This window comes from Rattus norvegicus, chromosome 5, assembly GCF_021556685.1.
Source record: "Rattus norvegicus strain SHRSP/BbbUtx chromosome 5, alternate assembly SHRSP_T2T, whole genome shotgun sequence".
Taxonomy (NCBI): domain Eukaryota; kingdom Metazoa; phylum Chordata; class Mammalia; order Rodentia; family Muridae; genus Rattus; species Rattus norvegicus.
In genome coordinates, this window is record NC_141538.1 from 66,655,971 (window position 1) to 66,683,115 (window position 27,145).

General features: G+C 49.0%; 1 protein-coding gene across 2 annotated transcripts in view; it reads left to right on the top strand.

Moving 5' to 3' along the window:
- Positions 1 to 26,577, top strand: part of Galnt12 (polypeptide N-acetylgalactosaminyltransferase 12) — a 28,925-nt gene extending 2,348 nt beyond the window's left edge. The window contains exons 2-11 of one of the 2 annotated variants that reach the window (XM_087548934.1): positions 7,573 to 7,742; positions 10,619 to 10,748; positions 11,236 to 11,425; positions 14,709 to 14,894; positions 15,577 to 15,694; positions 16,972 to 17,148; positions 21,106 to 21,237; positions 22,894 to 23,007; positions 23,729 to 23,875; positions 25,949 to 26,574. In XM_087548934.1, coding sequence (XP_087405060.1) covers positions 10,661 to 10,748; positions 11,236 to 11,425; positions 14,709 to 14,894; positions 15,577 to 15,694; positions 16,972 to 17,148; positions 21,106 to 21,237; positions 22,894 to 23,007; positions 23,729 to 23,875; positions 25,949 to 26,089 — 1,293 coding nt within the window. In that variant the 5' untranslated portion in view covers positions 7,573 to 7,742; positions 10,619 to 10,660 and the 3' untranslated portion in view covers positions 26,090 to 26,574. 2 annotated transcript variants of the gene reach the window in all.
- The last annotated feature ends 568 nt before the right edge of the window (positions 26,578 to 27,145 follow it).

Here is a 27,145-nt window from a genome sequence, read left to right on the forward strand (position 1 = left end):
TTAACCTTTGTAATTTATTTGTTTCTGGAATTTTCCACTTAATAGTTTTGGAATAAGATTGATTGAATAACCAAAGCTACCAGAATGTGAACCCACACACAAGATGGGGTTTCTGCAGCAATCATGAGTTAATCAGAATCTTGATATTATTCTGTGCTCACAATGTAGGGTCCTCAGGAGTCCAGTTAATCAGCAGAGAGGTACTCAAGGTCCTTAACTGTCAAGGAAGGAGAGCCTGTAAGAGAACTTCCAGACAAACCAAAGACAAACCATGTACCAGGTCACAGGGAAGGACTGGGTAGATAGAAATACTCTTATTTTCCTTTTTAGGTGTCGACCGTTGTTTACCTGTTTGTTTTTACTATAAAAGAAGACACTTGGGCTTTAGAAATGTTACCATAGGAAAAACAAAAGCCCCCCAAAACTCAAAAATGCCAACAAGAGAGTGTTAAACCAGGCGTGGTGGTGCTTGTCCGCTACCAGCCCAGACAGAGCTACATAGCAAGACTCAAAAGAGTAAAAGAAAAAAAAAAGTCAGCTTACAACCCCCGGAAAACTGTTATTAACATTTTGCTGTGTATCTGTCTAGACTTTTTCCAAGTATAGAAACAGACTTCAGAAAATATATACACAGACGTGTGGGTGAGAGAGAGCATGAGTGCACATGTAAATGCCCACGTTTCTGCTGTCATCCTATTGCCCTTCGTATACATGCCACAGGACGCAAAGCACCAGCCAACCCAGGGACTCTGCTTTGGCTCTTGCTGGCAAGTGCAGGGCCTGGCAAGGTCAAATGAGTAAAGGGACTTTTGGGGTGTTGGTTTGCAGACATGGTGGGGGGTCTGATAGCTGCAGGCACAGCTTTGCTTTGTTAGCGCTGACTTGAGGACATGGGTGCCCTTGGATAGCGAGTGAGCGAGGCTCTGGATAGAAGCATAGTAAATCCGTGGTTTCACAGTTCACGGTCCCTATCTGATGATAGTGAGGACCACTAGAGTTTACTCCTAGAGAGCAGGCCAAAGTGGGGAGCCCTAGAGCTGGGTTCTGCAGTCTTAGGGAGTTCTTAAAAACTCTCAGTGCCAGGGACTTCCTCTAGAACAATGAAATCAGAGTTTCTGTGGCTCTGAGATGTGACCATGCTGGAAACTGCTGTCCTAGTTGCTGTGGACTGTGGCTCGGAGGAGTCATGGTATGGCAGAAATTAGAGGAAGTAGTTAATGATGAGTGCATCGAAACTAGCAAGGTTGTATGTCACAGGCTGAGAGTTGCTAACATCACACACACACACACACACACACACACACACACACACACACACACACACACACAAGTGTTCATTGAATATGGTAACGAGATGATTACTGAAACATGATTGTCGCTCACATTCTGACCTAGTTAGCAGGAGAGAAAGTGGAGTGACTGTGTGGTGGTTCCCTGACCCATATCTGGAGATAGCTGCTGCTGGCTGGAGGAGTGAGACCTTGTTTGTGTTTCTTGACTGCTTATCGCTAGGTGTGTGTCTAGGCTCAGGGATCAGGGATGTCAAAGGGTCTCAGAGTCTCAGAATAACTCCAGGTGGTTATCCCCAAGACCAAAAGTGCCCTGCTGAGCTGGCAGCAGGAAGCTGGTGAGATCTCTCTTTTGTAGAGAGCTTATCTCCTCTTGCAAGAGAGAGAGAGAGCTTATCTGCTCTTGCAAATTACCTTTGTAAAGCGTCCCATATCAAGTGGATATTAAACTAGTATTTCTTTTGCTTTCCAAAAAGGACTGTAAAGTGTAGAATATTTTCTTATCAGACCTAGATCCATGGCCTTTAGCCAGCAGTTCAGATCCACAGAACCTCCTTAGCTCTGGATTCATCTTCCTGCTCTTTTTTTTTTCCCCCACTCATTCTGGACCTGTGTGTTTTAGGTGTGTCGCCAACTAGCATTTTATGTGTCATTAAAAAAATGGGGCTGGGAAGATGGCTCAGTTAATAAAGTGCCTGCCACACAAGATAAGGATCTGAGTTTGAACATTCACATAAACAAATGTTAGGCATCCTCATGTGTCTTAGTTACTGTCCTGTTGCTGTGAAGACACGGCATGGCCGAGACACTTACAAAAGAAACTTACAGTTTCAGAGGGTGAGTCCATGACCATCATGGTGGGGAGCGTGGGGGCTGGCAGGCAGGCCTGGCACTGGAGTAGTAGCTGAGACATCATATCTGAAAATCGGAGACAGAGGGTGTGTGTGTGTGTGTGTGTGTGTGTGTGTGTGTGTGTGTGTGTAAAAGACTGGGCCTGGAGTGGACTTTTGAAACCTCAGAGCCTATCCCCAGTGGCACACCTCCTCCCTCCATCAAGGCCACACCCTCTAATCCTTTCCCAAACACTTCCACCAACGCAGGACTAAGCATTCAAATATAAGCCTATGGGGCCTAAAACCACCACTGGTGCATGCCTGTGGAGTAGAGAGCTGTGTCGACTGACTCTAACTGTAGATATCTGGGAACTTGTAAGAGACCCTTAAGCTAAGGGCTGTTAATTGATGGCATTCCCTCAAAGGAGAGGAGGGGGTAAGCAGGATCAATGGACCCTCACCTGAGATTCTATATATAATGCACCTTCCAGACTGTATATAATTCTGCCCTGGTAGCATGTGGCTGCTTGGTCTCCAGAGGTGCTAGAGTGTTTGGTACAGGGAAGGTTGACTTAAGGGGAGACTCCAACTGGGCAGCTATGGGGAAGTCATCCTTTATGCTTTGGTGAGACTCTCTGGTGGTGTGGCTCCTTAAGTCATCCCTCACCTATGTTCTGTAAGTAAACCCAACTAATTTAATGTTCAACAAGTTGGACTTTGATGAAATCAAACTTTGGTCTGTTTGTAGTGCCCAATAAGGAGGGGGTATTTGGGACAAGGAGAATCTCCAGTTCAAGACTGGCCTAGGTGACATAGCAAGGTCCTGATATATTCTCACCCCCCCCCATCTCTCATATTCGAGGACACACACACACACACACACACACACACACACACACAGTGTCACTAACTTTTAAGCAAATTCTTGTACCATTTATATTTATTGCACTCACTGATACCTTTGGATTCGATTATGCCATTTTATGTTCTATTTTCTATCTGTTATGTTCTTGTCTTTTGTTACTTGCTCATTTGTTTTAATTTTACAACACAGGGTTTCTCTGTATCTCAGGCTGCCCTGGAACTCACTGTCCCCCTACCTTGGCCTCTCGAATGCTGGGATTACAGGTGTGACACACCACACCTGGCTTGTTAGAATATTTTTGTTCTTTTGTTTTTTGAGACGGGGCCTCACTGTGTAGGTCTGGGTGGCCTGGAGCATCCTGTACGGCTGACGATGGCATTGAACTCCTGGTCCCCATGCCTCTACTTCTCCAGAGTTTGGATCATAGGCCAGCACTCACTAGGTGTCCTGTCTCAGCCTCTGCCTGTCTCAGGCCACTGACGTTTTTGCTGAATACAGTGATGTTGGTTTAAGGATCTCTCAGCTTGGTCTTCCTGGTGGTTTATTTTGAAGGATGGATTGCTACAAAATGTCACAGTTTAAATAACAATGGCCGTTCTATTATTTCACATTTCTATGGTTAGGGGTTTAGCAATACTGGGTGGGTCTGGCTCAGAGTCTCAGAAAGCCACATGATGCCTGGGTCTTGGTCATCTGAACACATGACGGGGCTAGAGATTGTGACCCCGAGATGGCGTACTTACCTGGCTGTTAGCAGCCTCTCTCCATGCGGCTGCTTGAGTATTCTCACAACATGGCAGCGGCCTTTCCTCTGCTGCATTACACTGTAATGTGGAGGAAATGTCACCACCTTCTCTCTCCTCCTCCTTCTTCTCTTCCCCCCCCTCCTCCTCTTCCTCCTCCTCCTCCTCCTCCTCCTCTTCCTCCTCCTCCTCTTCCTCCTCCTCCTCTTCCTCCTCTTCCTCCCCCTTCTCCTCTTCCTCCTCTTCCTCCTCTTCCTCCCCTCTTCCTCCCCCTCTTCTTCCTCTTCCTCCTCTTCCTCCCCCTCTTCCTCCCCCTCTTACTCCCCCTCTTCCTCCTCTTCTTCCTCCTCCTCTTCCTCCTCCTCTTCTTCCTCCCCCTCTTCCTCCCCCTCTTACTCCCCCTCTTCCTCCTCTTCTTCCTCCTCCTCTTCCTCCTCCTCTTCTTCCTCCCCCTCTTCCTCCCCCTCCTCCTCTTCCTCCTCCCCCTCCTCCTCTTCCTCCTCTTCCTCCTCCTCCTTCTCCTCTTCCTCCTCCTCTTCTTCCTCCTCCTCCTCTTCCTCCCCCTCCTCCTCTTCTTCCTCTTCCTCCTCTTCCTCTTCCTCTTCCTCCTCCTCCTCTTCCTCCCCCTCCTCCTCCTCTTCTTCTTCTTCCTCCCCTTCCTCCTCCTCCTCCTCTTCCTCTTCCTCTTCCTCCTCCTCCTCCTCATGTCTTCTCTTCTTGTATGGCAGTTTGAAATATATCCACAAATTCTCTGATGTTACTCCCTCTGAGGCTGGATTGGATTCTCGCCTTGAATATCGGCCAGACCCCTGTATGACTTACTAGATTTTCCTGATGTTGGTGCTCTTGTGTCTATGAATTACAGCCTGTGGTCTGAGGGTATCGCTCCAGCCTGGCTTCACAACAGTCCATGCTGCTGCAGCTGAATTTTCCTTGAGTACCTGAGCAGGACCCTGGGATGCAGCGGGATGATAATGTGGAGCCGGCTGAGAAGAGCAGCCCCCTGCCTCACACAGAGTCTCTCAAGAGGCCATTTGTGATTCTAGAGAAGCCATTACAGTGATTCTAGAGAAGCCATTACAGTGATTCTAGAGAAGCCATTACAGTGATTCTAGAGAAGCCATTACAGTGATTCTAGAGAAGCCATTACAGTGATTCTAGAGAAGTCATTACGGCGATTCTAGAGAAGTCATTATGGCGATTCTGGAGAGGCCATTATGGTGATTCTGGAGAAGCCATTACGATGATTCTGGAGAAGCCATTACGGTGATTCTAGAGAAGCCATTACAGTGATTCTAGAGAAGCTATTAAGGGAATTCTAGAGAAGCCATTACAGTGCTTCTAGAGAAGCCATTACAATGATTCTAGAGCCAGGCTATGGCCATGGAGTCTCAGGGCTCACTGCAGAATCGGTTTTGGCATTTTTCCTGGGGACTTGGAATCTACTAGAAGACCCTGGGAGGAGAAGGGAAAATTGTTTGGTAGGAAGGAGTGCCATATAGGATGCCTCCTATTGGATGCAAAGAACGAGCCAGGGCCTCCCAAGAAGACCATTGGATGTAGACATCCGGTGGTGTGTTCCCAGCCTTGTTCTCTGTGAGCTGAGCATGCTGTTTGACATCTCTGAGTCTCGTCTTTGAAACCAAACCCGTGAAGCTGGCATGGGATACATGTTTTTTATTTTTAATTGTATATATGTGTGTGCTGGCAGGCCCAGAGATGTTGGATCCCCTGGAGTTAGAATTCAGGAGTTGTGAGCCTTCTATTATGGGTGCTGGGAATCAAACTGGGTCATCTGCAAGAGCAAACAGCACCTTTAACCACAGAACTGTCTCTTCTGCCCAGGAAGTGGTCTCAAAGACTTCAATGCTGAATTTTATGTAAGAGGGTCCCACATTCTTTCCACCCTGGAACCCCATTTTGACATCTCTGAAATGAACATGTTCTGTACCATTCAATTGGCAACATTTACCTTTCTGGTTCATGAAACTGTGTTACCAATCTGCTTAGCTTTGATGAATTACTGCAGCCTGGAGCTAGGGTAGCCTCCAGCCGTCATTCCATTTCTAGGGTATGGCAGAAGCAAATTTATTAAGGAACAAATCTTTATCTTGTAGGGATACATATCAAAGTAGCTATGGATGCTGTGGTATGCAGGATTTTCTTTTAAAACAGCCTGAGATGAGGATGGTGGGAGATGGGTAGTGACCGTGGGCTGTGTGCTGACAACTGTTGATGCTGGGCCTGAGTCAGTGGAATCATCTGATCCTTCTGCCTTTTATGTTTGAAAAACTTCAAAGTGGAGTAAAATGGGAACAGTGCCAGAGATCAGTCACACCTGCAAAGCGCCCCCACTTTGTTTTGAGGGGCGTAGGTGTCTACCTGGGTTTTTGTTTGTTTGTTTGCTTGTTTATTTTTTATTTTGTTTTTTCCTGAGTCAGGGTTTCATGTAAACCAGGCCGGTGAAGATGACCTTGAACTTCTGATCTGCCTCTCTTTATGTCCCAAGACCATAAGCCTGTATTGCCCGTCCTGGTTTATGTGGTACTGGGGTCAAATCCAGGGGTTTGTGCGTGTTAGACAAGCACATGAAGGTCACCTCTGCAGAGGGCCCACTACCTCACTAACTCTGGTCACTCCCGTCCCTCTCCTCCACCCGTCCCACCAAGGAGGATTCTCGTCCACTACCCTCCTTGATTTTCTTTATTACATGGGTCATTTTTGTCATGATTGATTTGCTTGCATGATCACTCCCCCAGAATGTAAGGTCCATGGATAAAAGCCCTGGCCTATTTGGCGCATGGCAGGCAATCAGGAAGTACTTGGTGACTGCCTGAGGTGGGCCACCCAAGCATTGCTAGTCGGTGAGCAGCTGTGAGCTCTGCTGCTCTGAGTAGCTCTGTGTCTCTCCAGTCTGTCGCTTACCTGTCCTTTGAGGCCTTCTCTTGGAGGCTGGGAAACTGGTATCGTGGCTTATTTTCTCCCGTGTAGCCAGCTCATCCCGTGGCACGGTCCCAGGGTCTAAAATCTGTGCTTATGACATCACTCCATCTTGCCATCATCACTTCCTAGTAATTTCTAGGCCTTGCCCCGTAGTGAGTGCCACGGCCCTGAGGTGGCTCTGAGGATAGATTGTTGTATGGACCAGGAGCCTTCAGTGCTCGGTGACACAAACTCCTGAAGAAGCAGGGAGATCATTGACTCCCAGGAGCCCTAGACAAGCCCTACTCCTAGGGCTAGGTGGGCTCAGTTTCACCCCCAGAAGCTGTTCCCTAATATCGTAGTCGTGTATCTAACTTACGTGCTCAGCTTCCCACCTTTATGAGGTGCCGTGACTTCTGGATGCTGGGGAAGGTGGGCACAGTCCCTGGGTGACAGGAATCGTGTGAACTGCACCTGTTCAAATGGAGGAGACCTGATGCTGGAGGTTTACCTTCCTAGAGGAGATCAGGGCTGAGCTGCTCTTGGAGAGCATGGGGAATTTTCCAAGTAGAGATGGGAGGAAGAAGCAGGAACTGCCAGGAGGAGGGAGCAGTCTGAGCCAGATCCCCATTAGAATGGGGAGACAGATAGGATTGCTAAGGCCTGAGTGAGTGATGGTCTCCCTCCCTTGGGTCCCGACTAGTTTGTGTTGCCCAAGGCTTGATATTGCTTTACAATTTAAAACCACCCTCCCATTAGCACATGTTGTTATGGTTACAGCCTTTCTTGCGGAAGATCCTCTGGTAGATTATTTCCCAGGAGAAGCCTAAAGACCAGGACCCGTGTCCCCATCATCACTCCGTGCCCAGTGCTGTAATCCCTCTGGCTTTTCTGTTGTTGAAGTTTCATTCTGTTTACAGGTGCAGAGAGGTGAAATATGATTATGATAACCTGCCCAAGACATCTGTTGTCATAGCATTTTATAATGAAGCCTGGTCCACACTCCTTCGGACAGTTTACAGTGTTCTCGAGACTTCCCCTGACATCCTGCTGGAGGAGGTCATTCTGGTAGATGACTACAGTGACAGAGGTAAGCCCTGTATCAGGATGAAAGGGTGACAGAAGACAAGACGGGCTAGGTATGCCCAGTGATATTTGGGGCATACTCTAGGGTCAGCTATTGGCCAGTGGAGGGGAGGCTGTATGGGGAGCTCAGCCAAGTTAGGGAGGGCCTCGGAGGTCACCATAAGGTATTGAGATTTTAAAAGTCTGGTAGGAGCCACCCAGAGAGCTTTAGAGGGACAGGTGGGTCATCAAGAGGTCAATGTGTGGGGTTGGGGATTTAGCTCAGTGGTAGAGCGCTTGCCTAGCAAGCGCAAGGCCCTGGGTTCGGTCCCTAGCTCCGGAAAAAAAAAAAAAAAAAAAAAAAAAAGAAAAGAAAAGGAAAAAAAAAGAGGTCAATGTGTTATGTGAGGAATGGCCAAGAATGGGGAAGGGAAGGGAGGGCAATCACAGGACAGTCTTGGCTTAGCTGGGACTAGTGTATCCATGGAGTGATCTTGGATGACTGGCTAAAGTGGGGTCTAGAGATAACTGAGGGGCATTACAGTGTAAAACCGTGTTATCATCCTGGGCCATTGTGCACTCAGCAGCTGCTACCTGTGGGCTGTGTTCTGGGCTGTCTGACTGCAGGACAGAGAGCGTGCTCAGACCTGCGTGTGTGTTGGGCTATTCTCACAGACGTTCTGAATCACAGAGATTCACCCGGGGTGACACGAGTTTGGTATAGTAGGTCAAGATGATGGCTGGACTTGTCCTCATCTAACGCATGTCTTCCCCTGGGGGATTCTATAGCTCCAGTCTGCCTGGCTTGGGCTAGCATCTCACATCCCACTCATTCTGGTCTGCCAGAAAAGTTAAAAGGTTGCAAGTTTCCAACCTTCTTCCATCAGGCAGAACATCAGACAACAGCCACGCCTAGCTGCTAGGAAAACTAGAAATTACAGTCTTTATCTTGGTGGCGGTGAGCTCAGCTAGAATCTCCTGCAGGAAGGAGACTGAGGAACAAGCAATGGTGTCCTTGCAAGTCAGGCTGGAGTTTGGTGCTGAGGGCAGCCTGGGACCCCTGAACTCCAGGTGGAGGAGCCCTGGGTCTGAGGCAAGCTCTACCATAGACTGACCACACCATCACGGTGCCTTGGGAAGTCACTCATATTCTTCAAACCTCAGTTTCTTTTTTTTTTTTTTTCTTTTATCTTTTTTTCGGAGCTGGGGACCGAACCCAGGGCCTTGCGCTTGCTAGACAAGCGCTCTACCACTGAGCTAAATCCCCAACCCCAAACCTCAGTTTCTTATCTGAGAATGGATTTATCCACACCTCTGTCAGGGAATGACATTGAAAAATAAATGAGGTCACGTGCAGCCCGTTCATATATCACACTGAGGGCTTGGATCCCACGCCAACCCAGGGACTTCCAGCTTGGAGCTCTGGCCTTTAATGAGTTCAGCCTCTATAAAGGAAGTAATAATAATGTCTACAGTGTAAGATCACTCACTGTGAGGATTAAATGAGACGAGGCTAGGGATATGTGTGGTGTTAGTGCCTGGAGAATACTCAAGCCTCCTTGTTAGATGGTAACTTCTGTTTGTATGAAATGTCTTAATTGTAAACTTAGCTCTTGTCCACCACACCAGCACCGTTTATTGACCAGATGGACCAACACCAACACCAGGACCAAAAGGCAAATATCAGATTGCTTACTTTAACCTGTTCGGAATTAGACCATTCCCGAGCTGATAGAAGTACAGTGTACCCTCCTTCACAGTGGGGAGCGTTGAGCCACCACTGTCCTTCTCATCATGGCTACACAGAGAACAAGGGAAGAGCCGAAAGGCCTGGGAGGCTGTTGGCAGCCCTGCTTGCCTTCTCTTTGCTTATCAGAAGTGATTGTAGGGTAGGGGCAGGGTGTTGGGGGTTGGCTCTTCAGTTCAGGAGGCAGCGCAGGTCCGCCCAACGTCAGTTCTGGAAAACCCACCCGAGCTTAGGCAGCCGCACCTGTGTCTTGGTGTGTGCGCATCACCCCTGTGGTTTACTGGCATGGCGTGGCTTGTAAGGGCACCCTCTTCATTTCTGCTCTCCGCTCACAGGCAGTCATTTAGAGCTTAAAGAGAAAGCCAGAGAGAAATGTTTATAAGCGTTGAGCACATTTAGAGAAATGTTTTCATTAATTCCGAAGTGAAGTAGAACATTCTCTGATGGGGGAGAACTTTGGGAGAAGAGGGAAACGGTCTTTCTTCCCTTTCTGTGGTCCAAGTGGATTCCCATCCCCCTCCCTCGACCCTCTAGGGTGTGACTCCTTGTCCTGGAATTAGGAAACCCAGAGGCTAGTTGTGTCCTGTCATCTCCATATATAACCTCTTCTGCAGACCAAGTTGTGCACATCCCCTTGACAAGCTGTGGTCGCTGCTACTCTAAAGAGTGCTGATTCCAAATAAAGAAAATGTCTACTGCCGTAATTATGTCTTAGGCAGCTTTCCGTTACTATGACAAGATAGCTGATGCAGGCCACTTAGGAGGGAAAAGAGGTTTCTTTGGCTTACAGTTTGGGGAGTTCAGTTTCTCAGCTTTATGGTGGAAGGCTGTTGGTGGGAAGTTATGCAGAAGCCTGCCTGGGGCTGGGAGCAGAGGGGGTGACAGGAGTCCTGTGTCCCCCTGGAATGCATTCTCACAGCAGCCTCAGGGCCTCCCCATAAGTCCCACCTCCAAATGTTCCACCAGCTCCCAACAAGCACTGTCCCGATGATGAAACTTAATCTCAGTGTGTCCATAGAGGCAAGGGACCATAGTCAATGGGTTTCAGTTTTAAATGTGCACAAGTCAGCCTATGAAGGACTTTTAAGTAAAGGTTTATTTGGCGACTGGAGACTGGGCTCAGTGGTTAATAGCAGTCACTTGTGTTCTACCAGAGGACCTGGGTTCGGTTCCCAGCACCTATCTGATGGCTCACAATGGTCTGTCACTACAGTTCCAGGGGATCTGACCCCCTATTTTGGCCTCTGCAGGCAACAAACATGCACATGAAGCATGAATATACAGGTAGGCCAGACATCCATGCACATAGCAGTACAAATCAGTGTTTGTGCATGTGCGTGTGAGTGTATGTGCATCATGTGTGTGATGCCCTTGGACGAGTGCTAGATCCCCTGGGATTGGGAGTTCCAGACGGTTATGAGCGGCCTGACATGGGTACTGGGAATTCAGATCCTGTCCTCAGGAAGGGGACCTCATATTTTTAACAACTGAGCCCTTCCTGTAGTCCCTTATGAAAGACTTTTTAGCATCCATTTTATTGAGACATATTCAGGTACCATAGCGCTCACTCACCTGAAGCGCATGATTGAGTGTATCTGCAGTCAGGTCTCTTCCAGCCTGACTTTCGCTCTGGGCGTCCTGGGTGACAAAGAAAAGGAGACTTCTATCCTTGCCGTCTGAGGGGATCGGGGAGGCACTGGGTGGTGGGGGCTGGGATGCATGCTCTGCCAAAGATGTGGGGCAATGACCTCTGTTCTGTTTGTGTCCACAGAGCACCTGAAGGAGCCCCTGGCCAACGAGCTGTCACAGCTGCCCAAGGTGCGCCTGATCCGTGCTAGCAAGAGAGAGGGCCTGGTGCGAGCCCGGCTCCTGGGAGCCTCCGCGGCCAGGGGCGAAGTGCTGACATTTCTGGACTGTCACTGTGAATGTCATGAGGGGTGGCTGGAGCCTCTGCTGCAGAGGTGTGTGGGACACCCACGGGGTAGGGGTGCCTGGGTGGGAGCAGGGACATTCATCTTGGCTGCTGGGCGTGTCCAGTGCCCTTCAGCGAAGTCTCTGTGCTGGTACAATGGTAAAGGAGGTGGCATGTGAGAGGTGCTTGGACATGGCAGCTTGTGGGGGTCTGCTACACTGCCAGCTTCTCAGAGCAGACCTATGGAGTGTCATCAGCCCCAGGCTTACAAAGTCGTTGTGGACTAACACTTCATGGGGATAAGCCCTTGGACTCTGTTTCAAGCAGGGCTCACTTAGCTGTGGATACTGGAGTTACCCAGCATTCATTAAGTACAACACTTGGGGTCCTTGAAACTCAGAGACCCTAAAAGAGGGGTGTGTGTGTGTTTAAAAGTATTTGTGTATAGTACTAGAAGTTGTGCTAAGAGGTTTATGTATGTGAGGCATATCCCTAAAGCCTGCAATTTTTAAAAAATACTAATTTTTTTAAATGTCATGCAAGTACACATGAGCAGAAAGAACTTAGCCTGTATTTTCACCTTTATGCTAGTTTAGTTGTAAAGTAAACTTTTTAGTAATACACATATAAACACACACACACACACACACACACACACACACACACACATCTTCTAGGCGTGTCTACACTGTGGTTTTCTGTTTCTCCCTCTCCCAGTCTCCCCAGTGTCTACTGTGGAAGGCAGGAGTTGGCTAGCAAGCCAGGAGTTCCCCCAGATGGAGTTCTGTCCAGGGTCCCCTCTGTAGGCCGATAAAAGGTCAAAGGTGTCATTAGCCAGCCTTGTGGTTTCTCTAGGGCTGAGCTAGAGGCTGAGGTTGGGGTGTATAGTGTGCTATCTGGAATCTTGCCAACAGGCTCCCCTGTCTCTCTCCCGCAATGTGCTCATAGATGGCTACCCTTGGCTAGTGTGAAGTCTGAGGACGCCATCCTTCCTCCTGAGCTAGTGAGCTAACAATATCAGAATGACAGAATCTTAGAATATCAGGGCAACTCCTTCCTGTCAGCAAGGCCACCCTCAGTGAGGAACTCTCCACCCTGCAAGTCCATTGGAAATACCCAGGGGACATTTGCATCTGACTCTTAGGGTTTCACTGGGCTTCTGGATGTATCAAAAGCTCACTAGGACTTGGGCACACACTGGAATTAGACCCATAAGGCTGCAGACGACTGCAGACTGTGCCTGGCAGTCTTAGCTGTATCATTGCCCTTTGCCTCCAGGCGCCTCTGGAAATATGTGTCTGGGTTGTCGTGTCAAAGACTGTTCTTGGTGTGCTGCAGGTGTGCTGAGTAATCAATGTTGTGCAAATTGAGGGTTCTGCTCCTAATGCTGGAAACTTCCCCACGAATGCAGCTTCTAGCCCCCCAAGGCAGAGTCTGCACCCACGTATCAGTACAGCATTTCCTCGGGTTCCCCTTTGTCTGAAGTTGGGCTCTCTGTGGTTTCTGACGGCTGAATGACAAGTCATGAGTTCCTGTGGGACTTGGGCCTTGGTAAAGGCCAACAGCCAAGCAGGTCTGCTCTTGGTCTGCTCCACCTTTCTTTTTTTTTTTTTTTTTGGTTCTCTTTTTCGGAGCTGGGGACCGAACCCAGGGCCTTGCGCTTCCTAGGCAAGCGCTCTACCACTGAGCTAAATCCCCAACCCCTGCTCCACCTTTCTAACCTCTGTTTGAAGAGGTGGTGTTGACAGACGCACCATCTGCAGACTCTTCATTTTAGTCAGCTCCCAGGTTTGACCCTGTATCTAACCTGGCCGACCTGACCTTTGCCGGTCTCACCTCAGTTTGGCGTCTCTCTGACTTTCTCCCATTGATCAAGGGCAGGGATGGCTCAGGTCTGCTTCTCTGTTTCAGTTGTCCCCCATGCTGCAACTCTTAGGTTGGAAACGTTCGAGATAGCCTCCCTCCCCACCGTAAGCCAAGGAAATGAGTGCCCTACCTCCCCCAGAGGAAGTTCCCTTTCCCTTCGTTTGTGTGGTTGTCAGAGGCAATGGCGTCACTGAGGAGGGGCATGCTGGTGAAAAGTTGAGTTTGGATGGTGTTCGTGGATAGCGAAGCCAACACACACACAGGCCGATGTGTGCAGACACACAGACACACGTTAGCACGTTTTGTTTCACCGCGCACTTCCCAGTAACAGGAGAGAAAAGCAGTGGTTCCAGGTTCTCAGTCCCTGAGCTTACAAATCCTCATTTTAGTCCTCTGAGGACAGAGCTCCATCTTGTTATCATAGAGGCAATGCTTCTGAGACTTCAGGTGACTTGGCTGATAACAATATAGCAAATAAAGAGCAGGGTTCAAATCCTTAGACATGAGGTCTGACTATAAGCCTGACCTCAGGCTACCCCCTCCTCCTCTTCCTTCTCCTCTTCCTCCTTCTCTTCTTCCTCTTCCTCCTCTTCCTTCTCTTCTTCTTCCTTCTCTTTTCTTCCTCCGCTTCTTTTTCCTCTTCTTCTTCCTTCTCTTCCTCCTCCTCCTCCTCTTCCTCCTCCTCTTCTTCTTCTTCTCCTCTTCCTTTTTTTTTTTTTTTTTTTTTTGACACAGTTCCTCTCTCTAGCTGTCCTGGATTTCACCGTGTAGACCAGGCTGACTTCATACTCTCAAAGATCCATCTTGTCTCCCTAGTGTTGAGATTAAAGGCATGCCTGGTACATCTTCTGTTCTTAAGAAAATTCTTCTTATTAAAAAGAAATTACTTACATCACCTTTTGAGAAAGCGTGAGAGGGAGCATGCGTGGGCACCTCACGCTGAATGTGTGGTAGTCAGAGGACACTTTGGAGGAGTTAGTCTCTTTTTCCACCATGTGGGTCCCAGGGATTGAACTCTGGCCATCAGGCTTGGCTACAAGCTCCTTTATCCACTGAGCCATCTTGCTGGCCAGAGATAATTATTTCTTGAAGTTAGGATGTTTCATTATAGTGGAACTTTTTGCACTCCTGAGAAATTGAGCACGTGCTTTTTTTTTTTTTAAATCACCTTTGATATTCATATACCTTGACTCTTTGAAAGGGAGTCAGATTTAGCCAGAATGTCCACAGACAGGATTAGAGAAGATAGAGTTGTGGGGTGCTCCTGTTTGAACTCTTCTCCCCCTTCTCACCATGCTCCATGGTGGTCCCCCAAACATGACCAAGAACCCTGAGTGAGGGAGGTGGGTCTTCTCACCCAGGAGTGCTTCTTTCTTGCTGGAAGAGGGACAGTCACTCTGGAACTCCTGCTGCTCCCCTTGCAGTCTGCAGCAGACAGGTGAGATGGATGTGCTGGGTATTTGCAGGATCCATGAGAAGGAGTCGGCTGTGGTGTGCCCCGTTATCGATGTCATTGACTGGAACACCTTTGAGTACCTGGGCAACTCCGGAGAGCCCCAGATTGGAGGCTTTGACTGGCGGCTGGTATTCACGTGGCATGTGGTCCCCCAGCGAGAGCGGAAGTTGATGCGGTCTCCTATTGACGTTATCAGGTCAGGCTAGCCTTCCTGGCCCCTCACCTCAGAGCCTGTCCTAAGGGAGGGATGGCTGGCTGTCGACTTCCATTCTCTACCTCGGTGTTTCCCCAGAGCGTTTATCTTATCAGATATCTTTGCTGCACAGATAGACTTTATATTGGTATGTTTTAACTAACTAATTAAAAGTTTTAATAGGAGGGAAACATGCACCAGCTAAAATTTGCATTTCCCCCTGGTTGTGCTGTAGGTCAATTCTGCAGGCAAGGGCTGGCTTCTCAGCCTCTGACTTCTAATGTTCTAAAAAGCACATGGGTTTCTCCTGCTCCTGGCCCTGTTCATGTCGTGAGGGGAGGAGGAGCGGGCATTCCCTTCCTCTGCTTCAGCTCACTTCTTCCCACAGACCTGGCCTCCTCGGGAAGCCTGGTTTGCCCCTCCCCACCCTTACCACTGCCTTAGAAGGTTCTGAGTGGCCTTTGTTGACATGTGTCACACGCAGAGGACTGGCCTGCTCAGCTCCCTCAGACTGTGGGGTGTGTCTGAGCCTCCAGGCTCTCCTGTTGCACGGCAGAGTGTCAGCTCAGTGTGCTTCTGGCTGGATGAATGGCCTTCACGGACAGAGACTCCAGGGGCGAGTAGTTTGGCTGTTCGGGAAGGCGTTTGCCTCTTTCATTGAAATGTAGGTACCACTTTTTTCTAGGTCTCCAACTATGGCTGGGGGACTGTTTGCTGTGAGTAAGAGATATTTTGAATATCTGGGGTCTTATGATACAGGAATGGAAGTCTGGGGAGGAGAAAACCTTGAATTCTCCTTTAGGGTGAGTAGTCTTCTGTTTTGACTCATTTTGTGTTCTATTCTCTCTCTCTCTCTCTCTCTCTCTCTCTGTCTCTCTCTCTCTCTGTCTCTCTCTGTCTCTGTCTCTCTCTCTCTCTGTCTCTCTCTCTCTGTCTCTCTGTCTCTCTGTCTCTCTCTCTCTCTCTCTCTCTCTCTCTCTCTCTCTCTGTCATATCTCCCTCCCCCTCTCTCTCCTGACGTCCCTCCCTCTTCAGCGTTGGAGGTATATCCAGTTACCCTGTAAGACAGTGACAAGCACATCTTATCAACAGGCTTGATGTCTAGGTGGGGAAGGGGTTGTTGCTTTTACATTTATGTCAGACTTGGGCTGGAAACAGCATGGCAAGTCTCCTAGTTTCTCTCTTGCTCTAATGCTGGAGGAAATGAGGCTAGGAGTGGGGATGTGACTCACTCAGACCAGAGTCCTGGGCCCACCTCTTAGGTCTGCTTTCTGACCACCTGCTTAGGAGGGGCCTCTGCATGCAGCACAGCTGATAACTGTGGGGTTCCCTGTACAAAGTCAGATGTTACCAATTTAGCCTGCGGTCCGGAACTTGCCCTCTGTGGCAGGCCTTGCTGCTGCCCTGGGAGCCCCTCCGCAAAGCCTTAGCGTCTCGGTGATTTCCGAATCTTACATGTTTAAGAATCAAAACTTAAATTTTTTAGCAACGTTTTGTCTGTTGTCCTACCCTCTTAAAAACAGTTAACTGAGAAGAATCTGACCTCCCTCCTGCCCCAAAGTATTCACACCCTGCGTTATAAACACCAGATGCAAGGCTCGTTCAGAACGCCTTTGGGAAAATGAGGCCCCAAGTGACCTGAGTTTTGGGTGTGATTCTAACAGTGTTTCTGCCTCTTCTCTAGGTGTCAGGATACTCTGCCTCTTCTAGAAGCTTCCTCTCTACCTTTCAAACCTCTCTTCTTCCTTGCTGCTTTCTTCCCTTCTGTGGCATCAGGTAATGAAGGCCGGTCTGGCCGCTGAGGAAGTGGGTTGCTGGAGAGGTCTCTAGGCCCACCCCAGTCAAGTGCATGAGCTATCTGTATCGCTTGGGCTTGGGGTTCCTGGCTCCTGTGTCGTGTCCGTCTCAGGGCTGCTTTCTCACTCTCTCCCTTTGTGCTAGGTGCATGCTGGTAAGTGGCCTCTATCCCCACATCGGAGGATGAGAGCCTCAGAGGGTACCACCTCCTGACTGCACTCCCCGTGGACCAGCAGCCGTTCCTTGCTCACTGTGTGGCCTCTCCTCTCCTCCTCCATTGCAGATCTGGCAGTGCGGTGGCACTCTGGAAACACACCCTTGCTCCCACGTGGGCCACGTCTTCCCTAAGCAAGCTCCCTATTCTCGCAGCAAGGCTCTAGCCAACAGTGTCCGCGCTGCAGAAGTGTGGATGGATGACTTTAAAGAACTCTACTACCACAGAAATCCCCAGGCCCGCCTGGTGAGTCTCACGCAACGTGTACACCGTCAGCCTCATGGGAACCGAGCCCCGAAGTCTGGCTCCCCCAGCAAAGTAGATCCGGTTCTAAGAACAGGGAGCAAACTGTCTTTCTGACACAGCCTGGGAAAGCCTGTTCTTCCACGCATGGGTATGAGTACTATGTGATTCTCACTCTCCGCAGAGCCACGTTTACAAAGCCACTGCAAATACTGAGTGAGTGATTGTCATGCCATTGCTTCTCGCATTATTAGCTTCCCGTGAGGCTCGGACAGCCAGTCGGGACTGTTGTTACGGGTATCAGGACATACATGCATTCTTTATTTATTTATTGTTGGCCCATCAGCGCTGACCTCATGGCCAAAGGCAGTGTAACCTATGTCTGAACAGTTACCTACAGGTAATTTTCTGTGAGGCACATCACAGCCTTCTGTTTCTTCCATTTATTTATCGGTGTGTGTGTGTTTTTACGCTTAGGTACAACATAATATTTATGTTGTGGCACATGTGTTGTGGTCAGAGGGCAACTTTGGGGGAAATTGTTTCTCTCTTACTTCCACAAAGGTTCCAGGAATCACACTCATGTTGTCAGGCTTTGTGGCAAAGTGCCCTCACCAGCTGAACCATCTCGTTGGCCCTGTGTCACTTTTCTAACATTTAGGAACTCGAGAAGCAATGACTGGCGGTGACTTTAGATGGTTTGTGTCTCAGGGTTTTTTTTTTTTTTTTTTCTGTGAACAGACACCATGACCAGGGCAACTCTTATAAGGACAACATTTAATTGGGGCTGGCTTACAGGTTCAGGGGTTCAGTCCATTATCATCAAGGCAGGAACATGGCAGTGTCCAGGCAGGCCTGGTGCAGGAGGAGCTGAGAATTCTACCTCTTGTTCCAAAGGCAGCTAGGAGAAGGTTAATTTCCAGGAAGCTAGGGGTAAGGTTTCAAAGCCCACGCCCACAGTGACATGCTTCCTCTAGCAAGGCCATGCCTCCAAATAATGCCACTCTCTGGTCCAAGCAAATTCACACTACCAAGCTGGTAAAATCAGAAGCACGATGTGAAATGCAAGGCCCTCATAGGTTGTGTAAAAGACACACTTACGGTGTGAGTGCAAATCAGGAGGGCAGGGCATGGCCTTGTTAGTCCTTCCTGGGAGCACATGTGTTGAATAACTTGGAGGTATTGTTTGTGGACGTCCATGACAGTGCGACTGAACATGGAGGTACAGAACTAGAGAACAGCCGGGTTTGTCTGTGCCGGCACAGTCACTCTGGGCTGTTCAGTGTCACCTGTTGGCACTGGGGCAGGGGTCTCGGCTTCTCTCTTTGTAATGAGCTTGGTCGAGTCCACGTGCTCAGGGTGGAAGTTTAACATAGTTTGTTGTCTGAAGTTACCGCTCAGAGCACACCTGCCTTCTTAGCCTGCTTGTGTCCTTTCAGAGGCTTCATCCTACGCTCTCCGGAATGGTTCACGAACCTGCAGCCTTATCCTTCAACGGCTAGATCCCTATGTCCTTGGAATCCAGCCATACACGGAACTGAGCCCATAAACCATGTGGGGAATGAGGCCCTATGAGAGCAAGCGAGCATCTCTCCTCAGGACCATAGCTCAGGGGCTGTTTATGCCTCAGAACCTCATTCTGTCCTTGCTGTAGTAGGGACCTATGGATCTGCCCAACCTCAGCCCCTACCACAAGGCTTTGGGCCCATGGCCTCTATATACCACCAATCTTTGTATATCAGAAGCCAGCTCTGCATACCTGAGGACTACTTGCTAACGCAGGAGGTCCCCAAGACAAATGCCCTGGCCCTGGATGGAAAATTCTCCCAAGGCCTTCCTAGTAGCCCTTCAGGGTAGCTACCAAATTCTCATTTTATAGATTCGAAGCCTGACATACAAGAGGGCAGGGGAGGAAGAGGAGGAGGAGCGGAGAGGGGAAGGGGAAGGGGGAGGAGGAGGTAAGAAGACTGAGGAACTGAAGGAGCCTACCTAAGGCCTGTTAGCTCAGGGGAGGTATCAGCAGGCCTGGGGCCTTCGTGCCAGGGTGCTTTTCTCAGTTCGGCTGAACCCAGGAGCCGTCAACCTGATCTGCTGCATGGCCTTGTATCTTAGAGGCTCCATGTCATCTGCCTTGGCTTTTTCTGTCTTGCCTAGAGCAGCAGGCTAAAATACCTGCTCCTCACTGCCACCCAGCCTGGAACTCTGGGCTGCTATTCTCAAAGTGCACCCCCTCCCCCCAGAACATGTGACCACAGTGTTGAATGTACTTGCATGCTCAGTGCTTGTTGGCTTTGTTTGAAGATGGGCTTTGGTCAAAGCTGGCCACAGTGACTTGTTAAAGAAAGGACTTGTGGGGCCAATGAGGTGGCTCATGAAGGGACTTGCCACCAAGTCAGAAGACCGGAGTTCCATCCTGAGGATCCACATGATAGAAGGAGTGAACCAAGTATCACAACTTGTCATCTAGTTTCCCCATGTGCACACACATTGACAAAAAAAAAAAGTTATTAAAGAAAAGTACTGGGGAACGTTGTAGAAGTTTTTTAATCCTGACCCGGGGTTTTCTACCCCACCTTGTCAATTCCTGGAGAAAAGATACAACTTATTTACAGGAAGCCTCAAACAGCACGAGAGCTGGGCAGATATCTACCCTCCGTGCTGTTAGTCTCTACTTTCCTCTCAATAACCCTGAGTTACCACTTACGTGTCTCATCCGGGCTCCAGCTGCCCAGCCCTTAGAGCTGTGCTTTCTTGACTCCTAACCCTCCTCCATCTTCTTCTCATGGTTCTCTTCTGAACCCAGGCCTGGGAATCCTAAACCCCACCTATGTCCCTTGTGCCTGGCTCTTGGCTGTCAGCATCTTTATTTACCAATTGGAAATAATTTGGAGGTGAGGCCACATAGGATGCACCGACTCCAGGTCTTGAGGGCCACACTTAGCATTGTGATAGAAGTGACACCCAGACATTTAGGTATGGCCGTCTCTTGGTGTTCCTCCTCAGTCTTCAGCGGCAGAGCACATCATAGCCTAGTCCTCGGGTGAGCGTTTGCTGTGCTGTCTGGTAGCAGGCTGTTTCCTTACTCAGACGTTCTCATTGGGGAGGCGTAGAGGAGTGTTTGCCTGTGAAGTCAAACTTCCAGCTTGCCTACCGCAGCCTTGAGCTCACATTAGTGAGTTAAACATTCAGCATACGCTTGTACTTCACTATTGAACATGCCGGTCACCCATGATAATGTCTAGGACACTTGCTTGTGTTTGAGAGTGAGTATAGTAAGAAGGATACAGCCCAAGTCATCCCATTCCTCTGGTTAGACTCGAGAATGGCCTGTGGTCCCAGAGTCCACAAGGGCACGCAGGTCCAGGAAGCTGATGCGGGGTTTTGAGTTTGTCTACCAGGCTCTGTCTGCAGATGCCTTGTCTCCTAACCCCCTAGCTCTGCCAGTGTCACAGTCTCCTGTTTATTGCCTATGATGTGACTGTCCCTACTGTTGAAGACTGAGAAGTAACCCCCTAAAAAGGACAAGTAAGTAAGTATCTGGTCACTTTAGGTTTCTTTTTTTTTTAAGATTTATTTATTTATTATATATAAGTACACTGTATTTGTCTTCAGACACACCAGAAGAAGGCATCAGATCCCATTACAGATGGTTGTGAGCCACCATGTGGTTGCTGGGATTTGAACTCAGGACCTCTGAAAGAGCAGTCAGTGCTCTTAACCACTGAGCCATCTCTCCAGCCCCACTTTAGATTTCTATTCTCCAGTTTTTCCTTTTGAAACTAAATCCCATTTGATTTGTTTTATGCGACTGTGTGATCGTGCCAGTGAGGTGCATATGGAGGTCAGAGGACAGTTGGAATTGTCCTCTGTAAGAGCGTGGATTGCACAGTAGCGTGACGTCATCGAGGGCAGGTGTGGACAGGCAGCCTGTAGGGACTCAGCATTCTGTTGTTTTCTCAGGAACCCTTTGGGGACGTGACAGAGAGAAAGAAGCTTCGGGCCAAGCTCCAGTGTAAAGACTTCAAGTGGTTCCTGGATACAGTGTACCCAGAACTGCATGTGCCAGAGGACAGGCCTGGTTTCTTCGGGATGGTAAGCGGTGGGCCATGAGGAACAGATGTTGCCTTGGGTCTGAACAACAGTCCTGGGGAGGAAAGCCCCCGTTTCTGAGCCCCTCAGACCTCGCCCATTTTCACCCCTCTGGTCTGATCGTGTCCTTACTGTCCTCTCCTCTCTCCTGGGCATCTGGGCCCTGGGTCCACAGTGTCCAGACAGGAAGGCACCTGGAAATTGTCAAGGGTGAGCTACCGTTGGCTGTTTAGTTAACTGGGGTGTCACGGTGCATGTGGAGATCAGAGAACCGTTCTCAGGAGCGGATTCTCTTCTGTCACTCTGTGGGACCCGGAGATCAAACTCTGGTCATTAGACCTGTGTGGACGTGCTTACGCCCATTGAGCATCTCACCAGTCAATTAATTGTAGAGAGTGGGGCTTAGGTGCTGTTTCCGTGTCTTAGTTTTTGCTAGTATTTTCCGATTACTTTGGCCTTAATGGCCTGACCAGTTAGTGATTCTCGGCACTTAGAAACAACAAAAGCAGCACCAGAGGCCGAGACTCACTTCTAGTCATCCAGAAAACCTTAAAAATAAAAAGAGGCCAACCGAGACCAGAGTCTTGCTTTTGCTGGGAGATAGACCATCTCCCCGTGGGCTAACTGTTGCCTCTCTGAGGTGATGCCGCTGTCCCATTTTGGATAACTACAAAGCCAGGGATCAGTGTCGAATCATGTTTTCAAGGTAAAAGTGGCCAAATGCACCGAAACACAGGGAATAGTGTAATGAGTCCTGTGTCTGTGACTCTAAAATAGTCAAGATTCTTTTCCTCTAATTCCTTCTTCCCTGCCCTACCTTGGTGCTGTTGGTGTCCTGTGATTTCCTTCTAAATACTCAAGTGTGCGCAACCCACCACATAACCACGAAGTCCTCCATATAACCATGAAGCCCACCATATAATCACTAAGCCCTCCACATAACCATGAAGCCCTCCACATAGCCATGAAGCCCACCATATAATCACTAAGCCCTCCACATAACCATGAAGCCCTCCACATAGCCACTAAGCCCTCCATATAACCATGAAGCCCTCCACATAACCATGAAGCTCACCACATAACCACAAAGCCTTGTTGCTGTTTACTGTACCATTCGGGGCACACTCCCCCTTTTCTCAGGTTGCTCTGTAGATGGTTGCAGATTCTAGTGGGGATCCACACACTGTGTCTGTCGCAGCTTGCTTTGGAAGGGTCTTTTAGCCCGAGCCATGCCTCCACATTTTCTCTTCCATGACTGTTTTTACCACGTTGAGAAGAAATGCAGATTGGTTGTGTGGGAACTATGTCACTCGTGGCTCTGTCTGTAAGCTCCACCTCTCTCCTCTGTATTTCTTAACTATGAAAGTGAGGCCACAACTGAGATGTTTGAGCCAGGGCAGCAGTAAGGCTGTGATGGAGAGATAGAGGTGCAAGCTTTTAGGCCAGGTTTGTCATCTTAAAGTGGGTCCAAGTTCCCACCTGTCATCAGCATAGGAAAACATTATATGACTAGAGAGGGCTGGACAAGGGGCAGGGCTCCTCTCTCTGGGGTGGTCCCTGGGGCCTCGTCCTCATTGTGTTCTCCCCACCGAACATTGTGTGGAGTTCCATGGGTGTGTAGAAATCTAGACTGAGGTGACACCTCTGTGTCTTGTTTAGCTCGAGAACAGAGGACTAAGGGGGTACTGCCTGGATTATAACCCTCCCAGTGAAAACAATGTGGAAGGCCACCAGGTCCTTTTGTACCTCTGCCACGGGATGGGTCAGAACCAGGTAGGTGTGGGCTTGGATGGGGAGGGGGCAGGCTTTGTTGCTCTTCTTTTTAAAATACTTTTTATTGTATTTACTTATTTGCCCATGTGCGTGTATATGCCCGTGTGCGTGTATATGCCCGTGTGTGTGTGTGTGTGTGTGTGTGTGTGTGTGTGTACTCAAGTGTGCATGTGTAAGCCAGGACAGCAGGGGTCAGTTCTCTCCTCCCACCATGTGGGTCCCAGAGACAGAACTCAGGTCAGGTCACCAGAGCCTTTACCTGTCGATCTCACCAGCCCTCTGCACATGAGTGGGACTCAGCGGCAGAGCCCTAGCCCAGCATGTGGGGCTCACGGTGTCTGTTACTTTGGCAAGACAGAAAAATCCAGGAGAGTAAGGACTTATCTGGGCTCAAAATAAGAGGCCAGCTTAGTGGCCCAAGATACCTGGAGCCCTAACACAGGGTCATGGCAGCAGTGGGGTGGGGTAGGGTGGGGTGGTGTGGTGTTGCTCCATCCCACCTCCACTTATTTCCCCTAGAGAAATAGTTCTTAACCTTCCTAATGCTGAAACCTTTTAATACAGTCACTCACGTTGTGGGGACCTCCAACCGTAATGTTGTGATCATTGCTTTATAAGTACTTTGTAACTGATTTTGCTCCTGTGATGTGGATGTCTGAGATGCAAGCTGAGAAATTCTTGCCCTAGATAATCTGACACATGTTGGTCACGCTCTTGTTAGTTTTTCGAGTATACATCCCGGCAAGAAATACGATATAACACCCGCCAGCCCGAGGCCTGCATAGCAGTGGAGGAAGGGAAGGACGTCCTTATCATGGATCTCTGCAAAGATACCGTTCCGGAGAATCAGGAGTTCGTCCTACAGGAGGTCAGTGAATCTGCAGCTTTCTGTACGACTGCGGAAGCCAGGTTTACTCTTAGCCTGCTCCCAGTCTCAGACACTGGAAACTTCACTTCGACCCTGGGAGGTGACTATAGGGTCAGAGTCTGTGGCTCCTGGTGACAGTGGGGCTTTCTTCTCTCTCAGTCCTTTACACTATGAGCTGCTGTGGGTTGTAATAGAAAGTAAGTTTGCTGCTGATGTATAGGGGTGAGATGGGCTATCCGAGTGCCAAAGCATGAGGTTAGACCCAAGCATAAACCACTCTGCTTCTCTGAGCCTCACTTTGCCCTTGCTATGAAACATGCTTGTTACTAGCAGCCTTGTTCTGCTCCAGGAAGGACTTAGAGATTCCCAGGACTTCCTATGGAAGTCGTGAGGCCCTCTAGAGTCACTTTTGATGGACAATTTGGTGTCGTGGCACACCTAGAAGGCACAGGCCCCTGGCCCACTTGCAGCAGGCCTGTCACAAGACTTCATAAATCTCTGGAGGAAGTGACTCCAAAGGAAAATGAGTTCTCTTTCACTCATCACTCGGTGCTAGCATCTCGGATGGGCAGAGATTCTCCTGCACTGCTCACAGATGGGTTAGTCCGAAATCCCATTCAGAGTTGAAATATATTTTCCTGTAGAAGAGTGTAATAATAAAAGCAGTGGAGTTTGCAGGCTCCCTGGAAGAGCTGAGCCCCAGAGTGTTGCCTGCTTGAGAGAAGAGAGTAAGAGCTGGGCATGGTAGTGCACGCCTCTAATCCCAATACTCAGGAGCCTGAGGCAGGAAGATTGTGAGTTCCAGGGCAGCAAGACCTGTCTTAAAATTAAAATAGTTTAGGAAAAGTAGTCCACACACCCCACAGTCTGTTGCCCATTTTGCATTTGTCTTCTAACCCCCCCCCCCCAGAGATCACTAGTATGATGTAGAAACAAGAGTGATCATGTGCTGCCTTAAGAATTCCTCTGCAGGGCTGGAGGGATGCCTCTGGATGAAGCTGTTGGCGTATAGGCAGGAGGAAGGGAACTCGTAGTTCCAGCACCCTCACAAAGACCTGACAAGGGCCTGGGAGGCAGTGCTTAGCAAACAGAGAGGGATCCCCGGGACAAGCTGGCCAGCTAAATCGGTAAACTCGAGAGTCGGAAAAGACCCTGTCTCAAGCAAAGAAGGTGGAGGGAATACTGTGTCATCTTCTGGTCTCTGCACGCACATACACGTATGTGTACACACACATACATGTATGTGTACACGCACATGTGTATGAACCCACACACACACAGATTTTATCTTAAAATTCAGGGATCACTTTGGAGAAGTGAGCATGTGTAGAAGAAGTCTGGGCGGAGAGATACTGCAACCAGTCACCCACTTTTAGCTTCCTCAGGAGGGAACTTGGAGGGCCATGGAAGGGTCAGGGTTAACAACATCTAGCCGCTTGCAAGGCCTCTCCCTCAGAATCAAGAGGCTATGCATTCTCACTGTTGGCTGCTGGCCCCTTGATAAGTTCCTCAGAATAAGTACAGCTAACAGAGGAGAGAGGGACAAGATACACAGCAAAGAGAGACTCTCCATGCCCTCAGCAAGTGTTGGGAAGCAAGCGGGCCCCGTTAAAGATTACCATACCCTGGGGTCTGAGACTGGAACCAGAGACCCCAGTAGTGGGCTTTCATCCAGGCTGAGAACAGGTGACCTGGGAACTCAGGTCCCTCACCTGGGTGTGCTGCTGCCACATTTAGGAGTATGGCCAGGTCACGTGGCTCTGTTAAACTGCTCAGGAGGAGGAAGTCATAGGGTTGGAGTTAGATGATGAAGAGACATGAGGGGGAGGTAAATAAAGGATCTTGGCTGTGACTTCCCTGAAGGAGAACAGAGTGGCTAGAGAGAACAGAGAGCTAGAGGCTCTGACCCGTCCTCTTGAGTAGCCAGCAGGTGGCGCTGTTTTGCACAGCTCCCAGTTCTGAAATGCTAACAGTCCCTCCCTGGGGTCTTCAGAACCTGCCTGAAGGGAACTGGGCTTTTCTGAGAAGTCACTGAAATCATCTTGAACACACAGTGTCTGTTGTCATTTGTAGGACGGCACGTTAGTCCACAAGCAGAGCGGGAAATGTGTGGAGGCCACGGAGAAGGAGTTCGACACTTCCTTTGCTCCGCACTTGCGGGATTGTAGCAGCTCAGACAACCAGAGGTGGCTCTTCAAGGAGCGCATGTCATAGCACACCGCCTCGCCAGGGAAGGAGCCCACCGCTGCCATGGGCTGTGTGCCCGGTGAGATGGACAAAGCACATGGTTGTCATCTGTGAATGTGTTGGACTCCACAGCAATGTGAATCATCTTTGTACAGATTTGGAAAACTTTAAAAATGTCTCCCAGTGTCCCGTTTTCTAAGGGCAATCCTAAGATGTTGCCTTTGGTGTTTGGGAAACTTAATGCACGATGTGCATTTTACCCATGGTGCTTTTTATTCTTATTCGCAGAAAGGGTAAATATTTTATTTTGTTACTTACAAAGCTTCCCGGGTGTTTAGTATAATTTACACAAACTGGTAATACCTCAAATGTCGACTGGTAATACCTCAATGTCATCAAGTTAGAGTTCTCTCAGGGGGGTGAGACGGACACTAGAAATCCTGTCTTGATTTCATTTGGTGTGAGTGGGTGGGATAGTCTAGATTTATACAATAAAGAATGCTTTTTGCTTATGTGCCGATCATCAAAACTCTATCATAATGTTCATACTGACCCAAACAGGCTAACCAAATCTGAAAGCTCAAAGAAAGAATATGGTTTGCCAAGGTCCTACAGACTTGAGAGTGTGCATTTCCAGCAGTGTCTAATGGGAGGGTGTCTGGTGACTTAGGAGGACTTGACTACTGTGACTGTAAGACACATTTATATCCCTTCTAGTTTTTAATCACAGGACAGTTCCAGGGAGAAACGGAATGTTCTACATGAAACTCAACTTTTAAGTTTTTCCTTAAATAGTATTTGATGATTTAATATTATTATTTATAATAGTGTTTGATTATTGAGTTTCTGATGAAGCAGCCGCTGTGCACATTGCTGGATAATCCTGATGTCTGGGTGGCTCCAGATCAGCTCCAAGAGCTACAGTGGACTGAGGCCATGAGTCCCTGGCTAGAGTGCCTGCCTACCACGCATGGAGCCCTGGTTAAGTTCCCAGAACCCCATTTACAAAAATCAACTTGTCGGCACACCCCTAATCCCTGCCTGCACTGGGGAAGTGGAGGCACGAGAATCACTGAGTTATCA